Raw genomic sequence first — 18,933 nt, forward strand, 5'->3', positions numbered from 1 at the left:
TATTATATTAATTCTATAAATGTATTTTAAAATACAAAAAAAATATATATATATGTATTTATGTGTAAATATGCTCAAGTTGTTTTCAAAATCTAATCAGTAATTAAAAAAAGAAAACTTAATTATAAGTAAACGAGCCGATACGAAGCGCGTGAAAATGAGTAAGTACAAGCACAGCGCATTATACAAAAATATGTATCTTGCAATTAATATATAAATGAACTTCTTGGATGTAAACTTTTTATCAATCAAAGATATAAATTTTGTGAGACACGTTGCATTAAAGCTGTTATTTATACGCGCGCATAAATAAATGTCTAATGCAATTGTCATTATGCACACATGGATCGACCGTGAAATAAATCAGCGTTATTGTCGACAATATCGCGATTATTTTCTCGCCGAGTCCGTTTTGATAATTTTGCACGTTTCTTTTTTTCTTTTTTTTTTTTTATATATACGATCCTACCGCGTATCTAATTACACACTTTTGCAGTTTTTTAAACACGTCTTGTAATCGAAATGACGTTAAATAAAAATACGCTCTCTCAAAAAATACGTGTCACAATATTAAAATAATCGCATTGCTTCTGAAAAAGAAGATGATTCAAAAGAAACGATCGTTCTACAGATCTAGGAAATCGGTGAAACGTTGAGCCAAAATCCCGCCTCGCTCGTGGTCACGAGACTCCGTCTGCTGAATTTGATTGGCACGATTGTTTTGCGGCATATCTCGACTCGGTGATTCGTGAGAAACGCAATTAATCCCATCTTGATTTGCAGCAACGCAAACCGCATTCCTGCAAGATTGCAAAATCGTCATCAGCGATTGCGACCGTATGGTGATTATTACGTTTAAATAAAACAAGTTACAGAGAGTTTTGCATAGATATCATATGTCGAATCGAGACGGACGGTTTTTTTTTTTAACGCGCATATAAGGCATATCATCGGCGAATAATTATTCCGCGTAAATTTACATGCTTAAAAGTGCGTTGCTCTCTTTTTTTTGTTTTTTTTTTTCTACGACCGAATTATCAGATAAGTACATTGCGCGAAACTTTCGTCACTTACAAATGACGTACTTTTTACGCAATTTTTACCAGTTAGATTATGTAATTAGTCAAAAAAAAAAAAAGAAGTCAAATGTTTATTAGTAAACATCATTCAACAATTTCTCACTTTTGAAGTGATAACAAAATTGTGACAAAATAAGAGATAAAGGCGCTAAGAGAAAAGATGCACGAATCGATAAGGATTATCAAGAGTGCGAGGATTATACGTGGCGTTTGCGCATTTTTTAGATATAGATATTTCTTATCCACGACACATCTCGTAAAGGTAAAAGAATTCCATCGCCGCGTTTTTTTTCGACTGTTCGCGAAATCAATAAGCCGCTTTCGTATAGCATACGTGAGGTGAGCTGTAGATTTTTTTTCTTTTACAGACGGCGAATTGTTTAGAACACAATTGACGCAAGCACGTCTGACGTAACAAGTCAGCGTTGACTCAGCAGATTATGAAGTCTGGATGGGTCTGGTTGCCTAATTCGCGAGTCACAATTAAGCGCGATGTGATTATACGCGTGCGGGCATCCAGCGAAACACTCGTAAATCGTTCTAACGAACGGTTTCGCGACGGAACAACGCAAAAGCGTCTTCCCCGTTCGAAGCACATTTGTGAGTGAGATAAGAGCGAGATTGACCTAACTTTCTCCGAATCTCTCAGATAACACATTCTTGAAGTTTACGACGTTTTTTTACACATTTACGATGTTTTGCTCGGAAGAATGTTGTATATTTTACGATTATTCTTAGCAAGAGGAAAACACTTACGTAATTTATTAATTAAAAGAAAAAAAAAACTCAGCGCGACATCAAACATAAAGTGCGCGAGAGATGCGCGAACGAATTTTTTTTTCGATCCCGTCCGATCGGTGAAATCGACGTATGTACGCCAAAAAAAAAAACCTGAAATACGCACTTGCGAGGGAGAAGTAAAAATATGCAAAAAAAAAAAAAAAAAAATATACCTATGCAATTTCGCGGGCCTTCACCGAACGGGAGATACGTGTAAGGATGTCTCCTGCGTTTATTCTCCTCCGTGAATCTCTCGGGATCGAACGTCATCGGGTCGGGATAATAATTCGGATCGTGATGAAACCCATAAATCGGCACGATCACCCGCATGCCGGCCGGCAGTTCCACCTTGCTGTTCGGTATACGATAGTTGTACTCGGATTTTCGAGAGACCAGCGGGGCTGGCGGATACTTTCTCAAAGTTTCTAAATGAATAAAATATAAAATCAGTGTTTGCGCAATAATAACATAAAAAAAATTCACAAATATTTTTATGTGTATATTGCGTTATTGTTACGATAAAAAAAAACAAAATGTGTTCTCGACAAAAATGTTCTGTAAAAAATCCCGGAAATTTTTCTTATCGAGAACGTTATCGAGGGAACTCGCACCTAGTATCACCATGTCGAGATACTTCATTTCCTTTACCGCTTCGTAAGTCAATCTTCCGTCCCGTTTCTCCATGACGACGCGCATCTCTCGCCTCGCTGTCTCCTGGATCTCCGGGTTCAACGCCAATTCGTAGAGGCAGAACGCGATTGTGTTCGAGGCCGTTTCGTAACCAGCGGCGAAAAACATAAACGCCTGTGCCGCGATAGTGTTCTCGTCCAATTCTATAAAAAAAAAACACACAGATATGATTTAGTCTTGTGAATTTATAAATAACAATAACAAACTATCATCAGTCATCGCAAATGCCGCGGTGCAATGTTCTGAGCTTTAGCACGCGCAGATGCGATCAAGGTTTTACCGATGTCCTTCTCGACGTCCTCGTTGCCGCAGATCCGCGCGCTTTCGCCCTCGTTCTTCGGAGCGGTTTTGTTCTTTATCTCGATCAGCAGGTCCATGAAATCGTGTCTTGTCGCGCCGGCGCTCTCCCTCTGGTCGATCATCTGGGACACCACGTCCTTGAAGAACGCGGTGACGCTCGGATCGACAAGCTGCACACCCAGCAACCGATACAGTCCCGGCATGGCTGTTCGCAGCATTCTCCATAGGGTGATTTTGTAACTCGGTTTCGTGAGCCTCTTCGCCGCCCTGTGAAACTCGGACTCGTTGTTGGTGAGCGAGTTTATTTGTATGCCGAAGGCGCAGCTGCCGATGACGTCGATGGTGAATTTTGCCGCCAGTTCCCGCACCTCGACCACCGTGCTTGAGCTGCAGCTCGCGTCTATGAGCTTCTGCAATTCCTCGCCACATTCCGCCAGCAGGTAAAACATTTGCTTCAGCTTGCCCGACGAGAACGCCGGGGTCAGCTTCGATCTGAGACTCTTCCACTTGCGTCCTTCTTGGTTGAACAGATGCGCGGACAGCGGATCCTGATATTTGTGTTTTTTTTTAAATAATAAAATTATTTAAAAAACTGAATAAAAAAATTAAACGTTAAATTTTAGCGAACTCTGAAAAAAAGGATTGTTTTGTTTCTAACAAACAATCGTTGAGAGAATTTTGGCGTACCTTGGCGTTATTGACCGGAATTCCGCGATTCACGAAGAAAGCGAAATCCTTGACGAACACGGACTTCACCAAATCGGGATCGCGCAGGATCAGCACGGGCGATCTCACGCGAAACGCGCCGAAGAATTTTTCGTTCTCGAACCATTGGTACATCTCTTTGACGCCTTCCGGTTGCGACTTGCGGAACAGAAGCAGAGAAGCGAAGTTTCCGACGAGCACGGTCGGCTTTTTGTACGGCACACCGCGACATTTCCAAAAATCAAATGTCGCCGTGAGATAATAGTACAGAATGCCGAAAAAGAGTCCGATAAGAAGGAAGGGATCGAGCAATATCGTTAGAACGGTGAGCATTTTCATCTTCCGTTCGACGTGCCTCTGAAAATAAGTTTGTCGCAAATAAAATTTACACCACCTCTATTATATAAATAACAAATAAAAATAATATTAAAAAACTGAAAATTAAAAAAAAAAAGCTAATAAAAACTAATAATAATAAAATCATCTCAGCAATTAATGTAGTTTGTTGTAATTAATTTTTAAACACAAATTTACACAAGACTGAATGAGATCGATATTATCGCATTAACATTCGATCGAATATCTTTCTAGCGTAATGCGATCGTTCGATTATTGGCTATATACATTTAAATGTGTGTTCTCCAAATTATTTTAACAGCGCTAAAACAAGCACTCGGAAGAAAGATTATAACATTTAGTCTCGCGCTATATTTACATTGACCGATCAGATTAGCCACACTCGTAATGTATTACTCATGTGTACGCAAACGTTCGCAAACCAGTTCGGTGCAAATGACCACACTTTTTGAGAACTCGCGGTTTTGATAACACTGTTTTTTTTTTTTTTTTTTTAACGTCACTTAATTTCTTGTAGTGCAATAGAAGCGTACGCGAAAGATATCTTTAAGTATTTTAACAAATGTCTTTTACAACAAAAAATATTCTAAAGACCTTGGCAAAGTATTAAAAAAAAAAAAAATTTTTTTTTCGAAAAGATTCGTTTTAAATTCTCTGCAATTTTTTTTTTTCGACGTCTTTGTGTTCCACGTCGTATTCTTCTGCAGGCAATAATAAATCCAAGATAAAGATGGGTATTGTTGATTGATTCATACCGGTTTTCGGGAATTTCCGACGCATTCACTTTTATTGTATCCCCCGGCTCAGTCTTTGAGTCGTAATCTATTACCTTTTTGTAAAATCCATACAATTTTATATCTTTTCTACATAAAATGATATATGAGAAAAAAAGACTGGAAATTAATTATATAAAATGTTTTTCGACAGGTTTGACGCAGCAAAGCAAAGTGTAAAGTGTGCGCGCGCACGCGTGCGCTTACTTTTTTATTTTAAATCTATTAGAGTTTCTCTGTTTAATATATGCCGAGATGGCATAATTACGATCAAAACGCTTTGTGAAAGCTTCGCTCCAGTTCTCGCGCAATCCGAGGCAATACTTCAAATTCTACGTATTTAGATAAGCGATTACTTTTACTCAGCTGTTGCGCGCAGTTCGATCCGACCGAGCCGTGTGTCGAGATAACAATTTGCTTTAGCTCTGTTTTAAATGTTTTTCCGTTCTTTCGTCGAAGACAAGACGCACATTCACTCACTGACCGATCGCGTTCGACCGTCGCATGTGATTCGCCGTGACGATTTGACGCGAAGAAAAGAGCGCACGGTGGAAACTCGTGTCGACGCACTAGAAAACATTTCGCGGCATGGATTTCGTTTGAATTTAGTTTGGAGCGATTTTTCACGGTAAAAAAAATGTGTGTGCGAATGTGTGTAGCGCGCGAAAAAGAGCGAAAGAGGACGGTGGGAGAAAAAAATAGCGGAGAGAACGATAAAACGGAAAAGGAAAGAAAAACGGCGTTGTACATACATACACACGCGCGCGTATGTATGTGGCTGTTCGTCGTCGTATCGTTCTCGCCGAAAGGCTGACCTCCCACCGACTGGAAGTCATGAACGAACGCCACGCGCATTTATAGAGGAGATCGTCGTCGTCGTCGTCGTCGTCGTCGTCGTCGCTCGCGCAAAGCCGATTCTCACAAAAGATCGGGAGAGACCCGAGCCGATATATATCCCCCCGTATTATTATCTTCCCGCGGAGAAAATCCCGCGGGCGCGTATCTCCGTAACTTATACACGCGCGCGGACAAGCAAAAAACGCATCGCAAAATAATCGCGCGAATGACATCACGCCGATGTCAACGAATTTACAAGTTACAAGAAGTAAAAGGACGAAGCCTTCTCTTTCCTTTCCTTTTAAACAAATCGATCGCACCGCCAAGAACAGAGAGCCAGAAGAACGGACACGTTCTTTTTCGCGTGTGTTCTTATACGAGCGCGGACTCGACGCGGCTTTTGTTCTCTTCGCCAATCAATCGCGTCAATTGAAATATTGTTGTTCACCTTCGCCAATTGTATCAATTGAATTGTGTACACAATGAGACGAGTGTGCGTATGATAATATATGCATCATAATCAATATGCGCATCGAGAGATTTTACGTAACGGATTTTAAAAGGTGGTGCGAGCCTAAAAGAGCGCGGCGTGAACTTGTCATTGAAACGGTCGGATTTCCCGTCAAACGTATCATTTATCATTCATTCGAAACGTCGAATTTTTCGTCAAACGCGCTGTGTGTGAGTCACGTTGCTAATCTAATCTTTACGAGATGTTGTTAGTGTCGTTGTTTAGTCTTCTCAAAAAAAGAACGTGACCGATCGTGCGGATTATTATATTTCGAAAATTATAATCTATACGTTCTGATAATTACGACACTCTCATTAAAAAGCATTTCCTTCTGGCGTGTAAATAAAACGATAAGCTTGTTGCGAAATGGTTTTTTTAATCAGATATCATATTAACGCAAAACTGTGTGAAACCGCGACACATTGTTGTGGCTAAGGAAAGAGATGCGCATCTTGTGAGCGAGCGGGTCGAAGAACGCGTCTCCAACCTCATAAATGGCTAATTTATTGTTCTACGATCTTGTAGACAGATCTTGTTGAGAAAAGATCGTTGCTAAAAATATCTACTCGCGACCTGGACTCGAACCTCTGAACCTCTGAACCTCTCTTACTAGGATCATACGAACCGCCACATCCTCCGATCAACTGCTGATAACTAGCCGACAATAGATCGTGCTGGTAGCTACAAGAGTGACTGACTTTTGCTGCTGGCGAAAGTGTTTCACTGGTTACGCAACACGCGGTGCATTTATTGTATTGTAAATGTTCAATATTGAGACACATTTAAATAAATATAATTTTTATTACACATATTTATTGTACACATTTTTATTACGCATGTGTGATTTTGTGCGTATATTTGTTAATAAAAAAAATTTCGGCAAACACACTTTGACTTTTTTTTACAGAGCGAGTAACAAGTTAACTAAATTCTGTGAGAGAATATTATATTTGCAAACATATATAGTCTCTTAAGCTTTTGTGACATCAATAGCGAGTAATTCCGAATATGTGTCGGATTTTGCTGGTGGCGAAATTTCGCGCGCGAGTTTTGCGTACAAATTAACGCGATGTACTAATGAGATTGATTAAATTCACAGTAAGCCGATCAACGTGTCCGTTTATCGCCATTCTATGGGACAAACAAAACTATGAATAAATAATGATAATTATCAAGCTTAAATTGCACTTATTTGAATGCAATCACTGAGCCACGTGAAAGTCACATTAAAATATTTTAATAAAAATATGTTGCTTCAAAAAAAAAAAAAAAAAAAAAAATTATAATTGCTCATATTTTCGAGCGCGCTTGTGAGAACATAAAAAATGCGAAACAAATCTCTCAAGTTTAATCCAAACTTTATTACAGTAATTTATTAATTTTTTAAATTTAATTATTACAAATGTTCTCAAAAGAGAAAGAGAGATAGAGAGAGAGAGAAATAGATCTACCACTTCGAGTGTATCTCTTTCACAGATAACATTTGCAAATATATTTAGAGCTTGGAAATTATAGCCAACTACTTGAACTGTTTCTTTGTCTTGCCGCGGAGCAATAAGAATTGAAATTTGAAACGTCAATGTGACTGTCGACTCAAAATTCGTTCTCGACTATCTTTTCTCACAACGTGCTGTTCTGTAAATATCAAATCGTAAAATTGATCCCACAAACAGCAACGAAACCGTAAAGCTTATTTTTGCGCGACTACGTTACGGGAAATTGTACGCATACCGAAATTACCGCACGGACCCGCGCGCGCCGCGGAATCCTCCATTATCTTGCGCAATAAATCCGCGCTGGCCGGACCACATGGCGGGCTCGATAGCGTCGACGCAGTCGCGGCCGCGGCAAGAAGAGGCCGCTGCCGCTCGCTGGTGGTCGACCGCCTCGAAATGTTGATGCTAAATAAAACTCCTAGCTGCTTGGGCCGATGCCACACGTTCTAATTTCCTTGAAAGCACGGGCGGCTGTGGACGTGGCGGCCCGGGGTTCGCCACGTTGGAAGACGGACTATCGCGATAGATCGCCGATCGATTCTCTTCGTGATCGCGCGACGGAAACCGAGGACCGGAGGCGGAAAAGCCGTCGAAAAGTCGCGGGGCCGGTCACCCTGGGCAGCCTTCTGGAGGAGAAATTGTTTCCGCTGCCGCGCGCCGACAGATCGACGACACAGCATCAGCAACGAACGACGGCGGATGGTCGAGCTTCGCGTGCAACGTCGTCCGGTCCTCGCCACTTCCATGTGAAGGCTGCCCTGTCATGGCTGTCGCCCTTCTGGGCAAGTGCGTCGCTCTCCTGGGCTTCGTCGCCGTGCTGTTTTACGCCACCTGCTATGGATTCCGAATACGCGACGCAACCGCGCCGCAGACGCACTCGGCCGTCTGCGTTCCCGCGCACGGTAAATCTTGTCCCGCGGACAAAACGGTGACGACCACCACGACGACCGGGGGACCAACGTACTCGCCCCGGAAATGGCAAGAATTGCGAACCGCCGCTGGTGGTGGTCGGAAACCACCTGCCGAGCCGACGTCAGCCACGGAAACGGAGAAAACCCGGATCGAGAGGAGCACCGAACATCTGAAAGACAAGAGTGTGACTGGACCAACATCGAGAGGTTCCAGAAAAACAAGCGTCAAAGTGGATGACGATGAAGATGAAGAGACGCTGGTGGAGGTAGAAGATGAAGAATCGGTGGGGGAGACTGAGAGAGATCAGATAGATGAGACGGAAGAGGACGATGAAGAAGACGAAGAAGAGCTGTCTGAGATCGAAATATCAGATCGCGATGTTAAAAATAAAAAAGATAAAATGAAAAAGTTTGTTCGCGATGGAAGTAAAGACGATGATGACGACGAAGATGATGACGATGACGATGACGACGACGATGACGATGACGATGAAGGTGACGACGACGATGACGATGACGATGAAGGTGATGATGATGATGATGATAATGATGATGATGAAGATAGTGGTAAAAAAGTCGCTAAGACGAGTTTAAAGAAAGAAGAAAAGAAAAAACAAGAAACGCAAACTAGTAAAGTAAAAAAATTAGTGAAACACAGTAAAACCAAAGCTGTTGATAAAGATGATGATGATGATGATAATGACGACGACGACGACGACGACGATGAAGATAAAGAAGAGGCAACAGCCAAGACAGTCAAACGGAAAGTGACAGAAGTTAAAAAACAAAAAATACATAAGAAACCAGGTAAAAGTCAGAGTAGCGATAAAGACGATGAAGACGATAAAGAAGATGACGATGACGATGATGATGATGATGATGATGACAATGACGACGACGACGACGACGACGACGACGAAGATGAAAAAAAAAAAGAAGCAACAGCCAAGACAGTTAAACGGAAAGTAACAGAAGTTAAAAAACAAAAAATACATAAAAAACCAGGTAAAAGTCAGAGTGACGATAAAGACGACGAAGACGATGAGGAAGACGAAGAAGATGACGATGCAGAAAAAACCACTCCCGCGCCCAGAAAATTGGAGAAAGTGAGGCTCGCCGATAAAGATAAGGCAAAAATTTTGCCTAAACGCGACGCGGAGAAACAACCGAAACAAGAAGATAAAAAGTCAGCGGATATTACGAGGCCGGCGATTGACAGTTTGAAAAAGACGAGCGAAAGCACGAAGAAACGCGAACCAATTGAAAGCGCGTCGAAACAAACCGTCGAGATCAAGAAGAAGAAATCGGACGAGGCGAAGAAACCAATTGAAAGTGCCGATAAATCACCTGAGAGTGCAAAAAAAGTCGAATTAGTTAAAACCACTTCGAAGCCTAAGGCCGCCGAAGCGCCTCCTAAGACTGAAACGAAAACGGACGAAAAATCAAAGACGCGCGTGAAACCGGAAACTTCATCGACACCTGCGACACCGAAGAAGACCAAAGAAGAAAAGACGAAACAAACGGAGAAGAAGACGGATGCCAAGAAAGTAACGGCGAAACCACCAACTTCGAAACCAACTTCCTCAAAGGAAGTTTCGCGAGCTGGGAGTGAGTATTATGTAGAAATGATTCAATATAACGAAAAGCACAAGATTATTCGAAAGATGTTCCACGTGAATAGATTTCGCCGTGTATATATTTGAGAGCAATGTATATACCTCAAGTAATATAATCTTATCGCGAAGTCAAATGTGTCTAACAGAGTCAAGTACATTTTACTTCGAGTCTTTCACTAATTGAGATTCTTTTTTGAAAAAAAAAAAAAAAAAAACAGCGTGTAAAAAATAACAGAAAAATATAATATAAATAGAAAAGTTTCAAAAATACATTTCCTCATTATTCTTTTTCTACGATAAAAAAAAAAAACATTGTAAATCGCGCGCGATTTAACATTTAATTTAAATTTTATCATTAAGAATGAAGAAACAAAAATTCAATCTCTCTAATTACGCACGACATATATATATTTTTGTAGAGCAAGAGACGAAACCGAAAACGAGGAAACGCACAGACGCATCTATTACATTGTCCGAACTGAATGATGCAATTCTGCATGCGCCGACCTTCGTGCCAAATTATACGAACGTTGAAAATTCCGAGTGTCAGCAACATGGCAAGATATTCCTGCGACAATTGAGAGGTTACAAGTTGTGGGCGCTGCAAAGTGAGTCGATTGACAGAAATAACTGGTTTCATTCTATTTTCGCATTGACGAGTCAAAGTCATTTATGCCAAAAGGTGGTTTTCTTTAGCGTTCGCGTGCGAATCGATTTTCTAATCACCGAGAGAGAAATATATATACGTATAGATCTCTTTTTATTTGCGCTCTTAAAGTTTTTTTGACGAAAAATGCGAACTGCGTTCGCATTTTTAATTGTGTAATTTTTTTAAATTTTTCTTGCATCAAACAATCAGCCAAATCGTTGGAGACTTAAAGAGATGATGATTTCAATTTTCGCAGTGTTAGATTCAAGCGCGAAGATTCCGTCAAGCTTGTTGCGAGGAAACGTGAATCAATTCGGGGATTTCGATCAATGTTTGGGTGTGTTGGCGCAAGTTAAAGTGGACGAGAAGACAATAAGAATTCAAGGGAAATATTGCTTGGCTAGTGTCGACCTGTACGCTTCTCATCCGGATATGAAACTGCCGGTCAACCTAATGCAAGCCCGTGCATTTATACGAGGAAACATGCACGACGTAAGAGACATGCGCGTTCTGTGTGTTTAAGAAAAATAAAATAATAAATTTATAGGATATTAATTATATTGTTTTTTTTATCACAGACAAATTTAAAAACAAAAGTTAAAAATATTTTTTTTTTTAACAGACAATTAATTTTTCTCTCGATATTGTCGCGTGTTTAAAAATTTATATAAATTTGTTGTTTCAAGTTCGCTTTGTCGCGAATTGTAAATTTGAACAAATTGAACACTTTTCAACAATTCATTCGATGTTTCAGCCAGGTCATTTCATTCCAAAATTCACGACAATAAATTGGGCGCTGTGCGTGCCAGCGGCGTGTTCCGCCGAGGACGCTGAACGTACGCTGGAAAGCGCCCTGGAAGATTACAATCAAACTCTCGGAATTAGATTTTCAGTGAACGTGGATCCGAACATGTGCTACGTCAAACAAAAATCTCAGACTTACTCGAAGGAGACGATCGGCGTTTTGTACGTACATCGCTCTCTCTCTCTCTCTCTCTCTCTCTCTCTCTCTCTCTCTCTCTCTCTCTGTGTTACATCGTCCACCGCGCGCTCCGATCAATGCGAATAATCTTCGTTTTTTACTTCGTAGATATTTTTACGCCATGATCGTGTGTCTCGTTATCGTAGCGACTGTGAGGGATTACCTGGTGGAAACGCAGGGGAAAGGTAAATAAAACACGATTTTTTTTTTATCAATTAATTTCCTTATACTTTTAAACACGCGTGTTTACACACAGGAAAATATTTCGAGCTTTAAATATTTAAAGCGCGCGCGGCGATTATCGCGGGCATAATGCGTCATGTCTCTCTTTCGCAGGAAATTATTCTGAAAGGATAATCATGTCATTTTCCTTACGGAGAACGATTAAAGCCCTATTGAAGGAAGCGACGGGCGCTGCGGATATTACGTGTATCCACGGAATAAGAGCGCTCTCTACGATCGCTCTTTACGTCGCTCACCAGCTTATAACAATTTCCCGAATACCGTTTAACAACCGCATTTCTCTCACCGAGGTAAGGATCGCGGAGAGAAATCCGCCTGCGGTTTTTGTACGTAATATTCCGGGCGCGTGCCCGCCTCATCGATTAAACATCCGTTTAAAAAAAAACAGATCGCCAACAATCCAGCCAGTTCCGTTCTGCGAGGTTCGCTGGTGTACACGGACACTTTTCTCCTGTTGAGCGGCGTACTGACTGCCTACAACATGACGCACGAACTGACGAGTCGCGGCGAGATTCGCTGGTTCTGCCGTTTCATCGCCAGATTTATCAGGTGCGACGTTTCCCGCGAAAACGAGGTTTGCGATAAAAAAAAAAAAAAAAGCGTTTTTGTTTTTGCTGTAATTTTTAGCTTAAAAATTTTTATAATTTAATTTCTAAGTAATTTAAATTTTAACTTTTTTGTTTTTTACCAACGGCGTTCAGACTCTCACCGGCGTTGCTCGCGGTGGTGTTCTGGTACGCCTTCGTCATGGAACACATCGGCTCGGGTCCGCAGTGGAACAGCATCATCACCGCGAACGCGGACCTTTGCAAGTCCAACGCCTGGACGAATCTGTTGTACGTGCAGAATTTCTTTCCCTTCGAGGAAATGGTGAGAACGACGACGTTCGGAGACGAGTCGAGAGTCTCATTACGCACAGGTATAAAAAATCTTTCGATTTTTTTTAGTGCGCCACGCACACGCATCAGCTGGCCTTGGACATGCAGCTGTCGCTCTCGGCGCCCGTCCTGGTCTTCTTTCTGCAATACAAACCTCTCGTCGGAATTCTTCTGATGATCTTCCTCCTTCTCGTGTCCGCCACGCTTCGTTACATAGCGACGACGAGCAATTACCTGTCTCTCGTCATCTTCCACGGGATTTCGTGAGTACACGACGAGATTCAGCAATTATTGTATACGCGGAAGACAGATCGGACACTTGTTTTTTATTCGTGTTCTGTTTTCCCTCTCTTCCCCGATTTCAGATTAAAACGCCTTTACAAGACTGCCAACTTGACTTACATGTTGCCGCTGCACAGAGCCACGCCGTATATTGCCGGCGTCGGTCTCGGTGTGCTTCTCCATTACACCGGCAAAAACGTCAGGATCTACAAGGTAAACTTCCGGCCCGTGAGCGCGAAGCCCTTTGCAGAGTTGTTTTACACGTGATCGCGACGTTCCCAATTTCAGGTGTTAGTGATCTTGGGCTGGTTGATCGCGACGGCAATGGGTTCATGGTCGTTATTTTCACCTTGGCGCCAGGCCAGGCGCGACTACGTATACGACGTTGAGGAGGCCGCAAACTACGCGGTAATCGGGCCGGTGCTGTGGGCCGTGGCGCTTTGCTGGTCAATATTTGCCTGCTTCACGGAGCACGGAGGTCTGTTTCTAAAACCTGTTCTACAATACGGTCGTAAGTCGTAAGAAATTGACCAGTCACAGACCAAATCACAGAAGAATAATCGCGCGATTGCGATTGGTCAATTTCTCACGACTTACAGCTTGCGACTGTATTGAAAGAACAGGTTCTAAACCGAACGATAACACACAGCCGGTCAGACGACGCGCGCAATTAGAAAACGAACGGAACACATTAACTGACGCGATTGATTTTCACACGTCGTATCTCTTCTTTTCGTAGGTGTCGTTAACAGATTTCTCTCCGACCACCGGCTGGTGATCTTCAGCAGGATATCGTACGCCGTGTATCTGACGCAGTTCGCGGTGTTTTTCTACAATACGGGGACCACGAGATTTTCATCTGAATTTCACATTTACAGAGCGGTGAGTCTCGCGTGCGATGTTTTAAAATTTTTGAGTTTTACCTAGCTGCGGGTTTTTCATCGGTAAGTATTATATATTTTAACGCGAGAAATGCGTTTACTTTTTTCTCACAGCTTTTTTGTGTAAGTTTTTAGGAAAAATTAAAGATAAGAGGGAACAGTCACGTTTAAAAAAATAATGATTCGATAAAGAGAAACACGTAAATTATATTGATTTTACGTATTTTGCAGATCGATCCTCTGGAAGTAGCGACGGTATTGGCCGCGTCGGTCGTTCTGACGCTGCTGTTCGATCTTCCGATGCAGGAGGTGAAAAGCGTCATAATGGAAAGCACGGATGTTCTGACGCTCGAGGCTTCCGACGAGAAAAAGACAAGCGAGGACAAAGATGTCGCGGAATCCGCGAAAGCGAAGGCGAGCGAGCAAACGAACGTTTTCGAGGACGACGAGATCGCGTCGACCGGTTGGGACTGGCAGAAGGACATAACTCACGGAGCGACCGGAGTTCTTGAAGGACACGAGACGGAAGAGGAAGCGGTAGACGTGCCGACGCTGAAGAAAGCGAACGGGAGACGAATGTCGTTCATCGAGACACACGATTACGAGGAAGTGCCGAGCAGAGGTCGAGCAACATCCAGAAATTCATACGTGGACGATTCCGAGGAAGAAATTATCGAATATCTGAGAAGTAAACGGGAACATGAATTGGTGGCTTCGCGCAACAGACGATCGCTGTCCAGGACCAAGGACGGTAAGAGAGTGTCGTCGAGGGAGAGCGAGAGCGAAGAAGACCGGCAACGCAGAAGAGATAGCGACGATGACGCGAGACAGTTCAGAAGATCCGAGTCCAGAGGCAGAGCCAAGGACGCGGACGATCATTCGTGGGAGTTCGTCGGTAAGGAAGCCCCATTCGTCAGAGAGCAGCAACACGAGCCGAAACCATTCCTCGCGAGATCCTCGGCGAACGTCGCGAGAAGAACCTTCTCTTCTGAGAGCGAGGAGGACTCGTCGGTTCGTGGAAGATCGAAGCCGGAGCGCGTCCCGAGCTCGGACGCGAGGACAAGCGACGAGGAGGATTGGGAGCGCGAGTTGAAGGTGCGAAGGAAGCAGTTCATGGAAAAGCTGAGTGGATCCCAGCAGAGCGAGTCGTTGACCGAGGAGAAGAGCGAAGCCAACGAGGAGACCTTGAAACGCAGATCCTCCGCGGAGGGCAGAATAGCCATGCTGAAGGACGATCTCCCGGGCGAGGACAGCATGGACTCGTGGACCGTGAGCGTTGGGCCGCGTATCGAGCTGCTCGGTTCCTCGCAGGAGCCGAGCGAGCCCGAGGAGGACGTCATTTACATGCGACGCAGGGAGTACCGCGAACAGGGTCCGCCCTCGCGAGAGGAGAGCCAGAGCGAGGAGGAGAGCAGCCAGGAAACGTCGAGGAGACCGTCTTACACCAGCACCAGCCGGAAGACATCGATGGAAGAGGAGGAGGAGGACGTTAACAGCTACAACTTCGTGCTCACGAAAGACAGCAAGAGGGAATCGTTGCAGGATCTGTCGAAACTGTCGCAGGAGGAATTGGTGAACGCAGGGTGGAACGTGGTGAAGAAAGAGGGTGGAGATGTTTTGGTCAAACCGACGTCGACCGGACTGTTCAAACGGGAATCCATCATAAAGAGCCAGGCCAGCGAGGAAGATCCCGAGTATCTCTTACCGGAGCGACCGAAACTTGTTCAACAGGAGCGCGAACATCCGTTCAAGAAGGCCTGGCAAGTGCAAAAGTCCAGATCGGAGGAGGAGGGCTCTTCGGCTTACGTCATACGCGAGCCGAAAGATTCCAAGGAACAGCAATCCGAGACGAAACCGAAAGAACAAGATTCGACGATCAAACGCGAGCCGAGCGGCGAGCAGTCGAGCGAGGGCGACGTCGAGTCGCTCGCGGATGACGAAGCTACGGCGACGCCGAGAGACGTGAGCACAGACACGGACGATAACAGGACCAGTTCGAAATCCGGCACGGACGAGACGGACTCGGTTTCGACAGAGTACAGCAGAGCCACGCAGGAAGAGAATCAACGACGGAGCTCGAAATCCGAAACCGACGAGAACTCGGAGAGATTTAATTGGCTCGTAGAAGAGGAGAACGGAAGAGAGATCCATGGGATCGGACGTAGAGGAAGATCGGAGGAAGCGGACTGGGAATGGGAGCAGGAAGAGACTTGACGAAAATGATCTTAGACAATTGCGCAGAGAGTGACTATATATGTATATTTCCTTCGAGCCTTCTCCCTCTCCGATTTGAGGACGGAGGGAAGCGACGGTCGCGGATAATGGCGGACGCGGAGTGTTTGAATTTGCGAGAAGAAGACACGCGACGATGATGATGACGACGACGTCCGAAGGAAAAAATATGTGACCGAGATTTATATTAATCGCTGCACGTTAATAAATTACAAAGAAAATAATCTGTCTACAATGTACAAATGTTTTTTCCTCGCCGCGTCAATTTAACGAATATTTTATTGTGACTGCGCGAAAAACAATTTTTTCCGCGTTGAGAAAATGCACAAGTGCACAATCGGGAATTGTTATTTGTACAAAATATATAAACAACAAATATTTACATATACGCTTCTTGTCTGAGAATATACGCAACCTTCAACTAATATATATGTTTATACGCTGCAATTAATATCCTGTTGCGACAACTGCTTGTGAAAATTCTTTGCGATGTGCAACACATTGATATAATGTGTTTCAAGAGCGCATAAATTTATATATTTATTGTTACATCTACTTTCGACGTGAATAACATTGCGATCTCATTTTATTCTTCACATTCGACTCTTCGATCGCGTATTTACACGTTCAATTTTTTCACAGATGAAAGCTAGATCCGTTTCTTTTTTTTTTTGCGCGCGCAAAGAAAGAGGGAAGAACGTTAGAGCGGGGCAAAAGAAGAGGAATTGCCTCGCGGTCGTTATTGTACTTTACGAGACACAAAATCTCGTAAAGACCTCATGCGCGAATAACGCATAATGTTCGCCGGCTCGGCAATCCTCGACCGGACGGTTTATCCACGTGAGGTGATCTACGCTCGCGTTTACGGGCGCCACGGGGATTACTTCCGTTCACCGTGCCCCTACGATCCGCGGCGGTTGCCGCGCTCGCTACGGCGGTTTTCATTGCTTCCGCTCGAACCGACCGGCCGCCGCGCGGTCGGTGGTTTGCGCAACGTTTATGCTTGTCACACAAGACACGAGGGCTAAACGAAGGTTTTACACACCCCTACGCGTACACAACAACGCATTCCGCGGATATCGTTTCCCGGCAAACACGCGCCGCGTAAACCTGATGAAAAGATCGCGCGGATCATATTTCACGCTTACGATCGCTTTATTTATCGCCGCCCCGGCCCCAACTAATTACCAAGGTTTTACTGTATCGATTGCGAACGCTCGCACGACACGCTTCTATGGACGCGCGCGCTCGTTTGTTTATTGCGTTATTAAATTATGGTTGTTGAGAGAGTTACCTCCGTGACCCTACCTGCACTCCGGTTCGCGAACGCACTGTCGCGCGTCCATCATTGTCAGTCGAAGATATCGTCGGAAAATGACGACTGACCGAGCTGACCGAATAATTTTTATGTTGCAACGTGTTTGTTTTTTTTTTTCATAGAATATACGATATGCAAAAAAAAATAGAACGGTGTGAAAAATGTCCTTGTTAAATGTGCTTAAAAAATAAATAAATTTCAAATTCAGACGTTTATTTCTCTCGCGCGCAAAAAGCTTCTCTTCTACAGTTTCACTTCAATTAAAACTTTAGAACGCACACAGAACAAGCGTAATTGTTTATATCTCTCCCAAAATGCGTTTGCGTTTATATGTGCAAATACATAAAGGACATAAAATTACAATTAAATTGCGTCCCGCTAGAAACCTGGGGTTTTCGCTAAATTGCGTTAGTTCAGAATATTTCGTGCCGCGGAGAGCGAGAGACAGATGTTGTCGTATTATCAAGCGGCGAAGCGGAAGCCGATATTACCGCGGCCGGGAATCCTCACGTGAAATATATACGAATATCCGGGGACTTCGACAAGTGCTTCCGGTTTCCGCGCTTTCTCTAGCATGAAGCCGCAAAATTGCATAGTCAACGTGATCCCGAACGTCCGAGGAATCCGAAACGGTTGAAGCGCGAGCGTTACGGAACTGCCACGGATCACTTCGTACCAATTTGGACTACGATGCCCCGCGAGATCGTGGCCGAGAGCGAAAGCCTTGGAACGGGACCCTTGAAATTCTAGGCTTCAACATCTCGAACTCCACGAACCTTCATAACCCAAGAATGCGAGGAGCGGTCTCGAGTCGCGCGGGTTGTCCCGCATCCATGACATCTCCGTCAAGAACGCGAATTTCTATCTTACGCATTTTAGTGCCGTGAGTAAAGTTTTCGAACTTTACTTTATTAAATCGCAATATCGCGACACACGGTTTTTTGCAAAGGATGACTCTATGAAGAAGGATACTATAAAAATCAATTATATAATTTGTCATTACAAAAGTTGCACACACTGTATTTTAAATTTTCTTAAATCGATGGAAACGTTGATGAACGTTTGTTGTAAAAACTGGGGAACTCTATTGTCAACTATTGTTAACTATTAAAACTTACAATTTGTTTTGAATAAAGCCAACTTCATTTCGGTGTACATACACGTGTGAGAGTCCCAATGTGCTCGGCCGGTCCGCATGCTGATATCGCGAGAAAATGTGATAAAAAGCGGCGGTAACGCGGGACAAAAAAAAAGAAGAACGACGAAAACGAGGCAACCTGAGAAGAGGCAACATCGAAAGAGGAGAATACAATAGAAAATATTCGCGAAGCCGTCCGTTATTGCCTCGCACGTACACGCGATGTACGTGTCGGTACGTTCTTATTTACCTTATCGAGAAGGCGAATCGCGAAG

At 43.6% G+C, this 18,933-nt stretch overlaps 2 protein-coding genes across 6 annotated transcripts; one reads left to right on the plus strand and one right to left on the minus strand.

The window, feature by feature from the left end:
• Positions 1-18: 18 nt before the first annotated feature.
• LOC109853823 (probable cytochrome P450 6a13) lies at positions 19-5,563 on the minus strand. 5 transcript variants are annotated; one of them, XM_020426310.1, is made up of 7 exons: positions 5,437-5,563; positions 4,667-4,740; positions 3,537-3,911; positions 2,830-3,397; positions 2,471-2,692; positions 2,033-2,284; positions 19-800 (listed from the first exon to the last, which is right to left on the minus strand). In XM_020426310.1, the coding sequence occupies exons 3-7, from the start codon at positions 3,891-3,893 to the stop codon at positions 634-636; spliced, it is 1,566 nt and encodes a 521-aa protein (XP_020281899.1). In that variant the 5' UTR covers positions 3,894-3,911; positions 4,667-4,740; positions 5,437-5,563; the 3' UTR covers positions 19-633. The 5 variants fall into 5 exon arrangements, with proteins under 5 accessions (XP_020281899.1, XP_020281900.1, XP_020281897.1 ...); XM_020426311.1 differs by lacking the exon at positions 5,437-5,563 and adding an exon at positions 5,041-5,388; XM_020426308.1 differs by lacking the exon at positions 4,667-4,740 and having other exon boundaries at positions 5,443-5,563.
• A 2,400-nt stretch (positions 5,564-7,963) lies between these two features.
• Positions 7,964-16,590, plus strand: LOC109853820. The gene is made up of 13 exons (XM_020426297.1): positions 7,964-10,047; positions 10,475-10,663; positions 10,961-11,196; positions 11,459-11,670; positions 11,795-11,871; positions 12,023-12,219; positions 12,318-12,478; positions 12,631-12,799; positions 12,877-13,070; positions 13,173-13,302; positions 13,378-13,567; positions 13,829-13,971; positions 14,202-16,590. The coding sequence occupies exons 1-13, from the start codon at positions 8,292-8,294 to the stop codon at positions 16,182-16,184; spliced, it is 5,637 nt and encodes a 1,878-aa protein (XP_020281886.1). The 5' UTR covers positions 7,964-8,291; the 3' UTR covers positions 16,185-16,590.
• Positions 16,591-18,933: the final 2,343 nt, after the last annotated feature.

Source organism: Pseudomyrmex gracilis, unplaced genomic scaffold (genome assembly GCF_002006095.1).
Source record: "Pseudomyrmex gracilis isolate BER0280 unplaced genomic scaffold, ASM200609v1 scaffold_55, whole genome shotgun sequence".
NCBI classification, from domain to species: Eukaryota; Metazoa; Arthropoda; class Insecta; order Hymenoptera; family Formicidae; genus Pseudomyrmex; species Pseudomyrmex gracilis.

Excerpts from the sequence above, each read along its gene's own strand:
- LOC109853823 (XM_020426307.1), bottom strand. The coding sequence starts at position 5,520 with ATGACTTCCAGTCGGTGGGAGGTCAGCCTTTCGGCGAGAACGATACGA. Across the intron at positions 3,912-5,436 it reads ACATACGCGCGCGTGTGTAT|AGGCACGTCGAACGGAAGAT; the intron begins GTATGTACAACG and ends ACTTATTTTCAG. Across the intron at positions 2,693-2,829 it reads GGACGTCGAGAAGGACATCG|AATTGGACGAGAACACTATC; the intron begins GTAAAACCTTGA and ends TTTTTTTTATAG.
- LOC109853820 (XM_020426297.1), top strand. The coding sequence starts at position 8,292 with ATGGCTGTCGCCCTTCTGGGCAAGTGCGTCGCTCTCCTGGGCTTCGTC. Across the intron at positions 11,671-11,794 it reads AAGGAGACGATCGGCGTTTT|ATATTTTTACGCCATGATCG; the intron begins GTACGTACATCG and ends TTTACTTCGTAG. Across the intron at positions 12,479-12,630 it reads TTCATCGCCAGATTTATCAG|ACTCTCACCGGCGTTGCTCG; the intron begins GTGCGACGTTTC and ends AACGGCGTTCAG.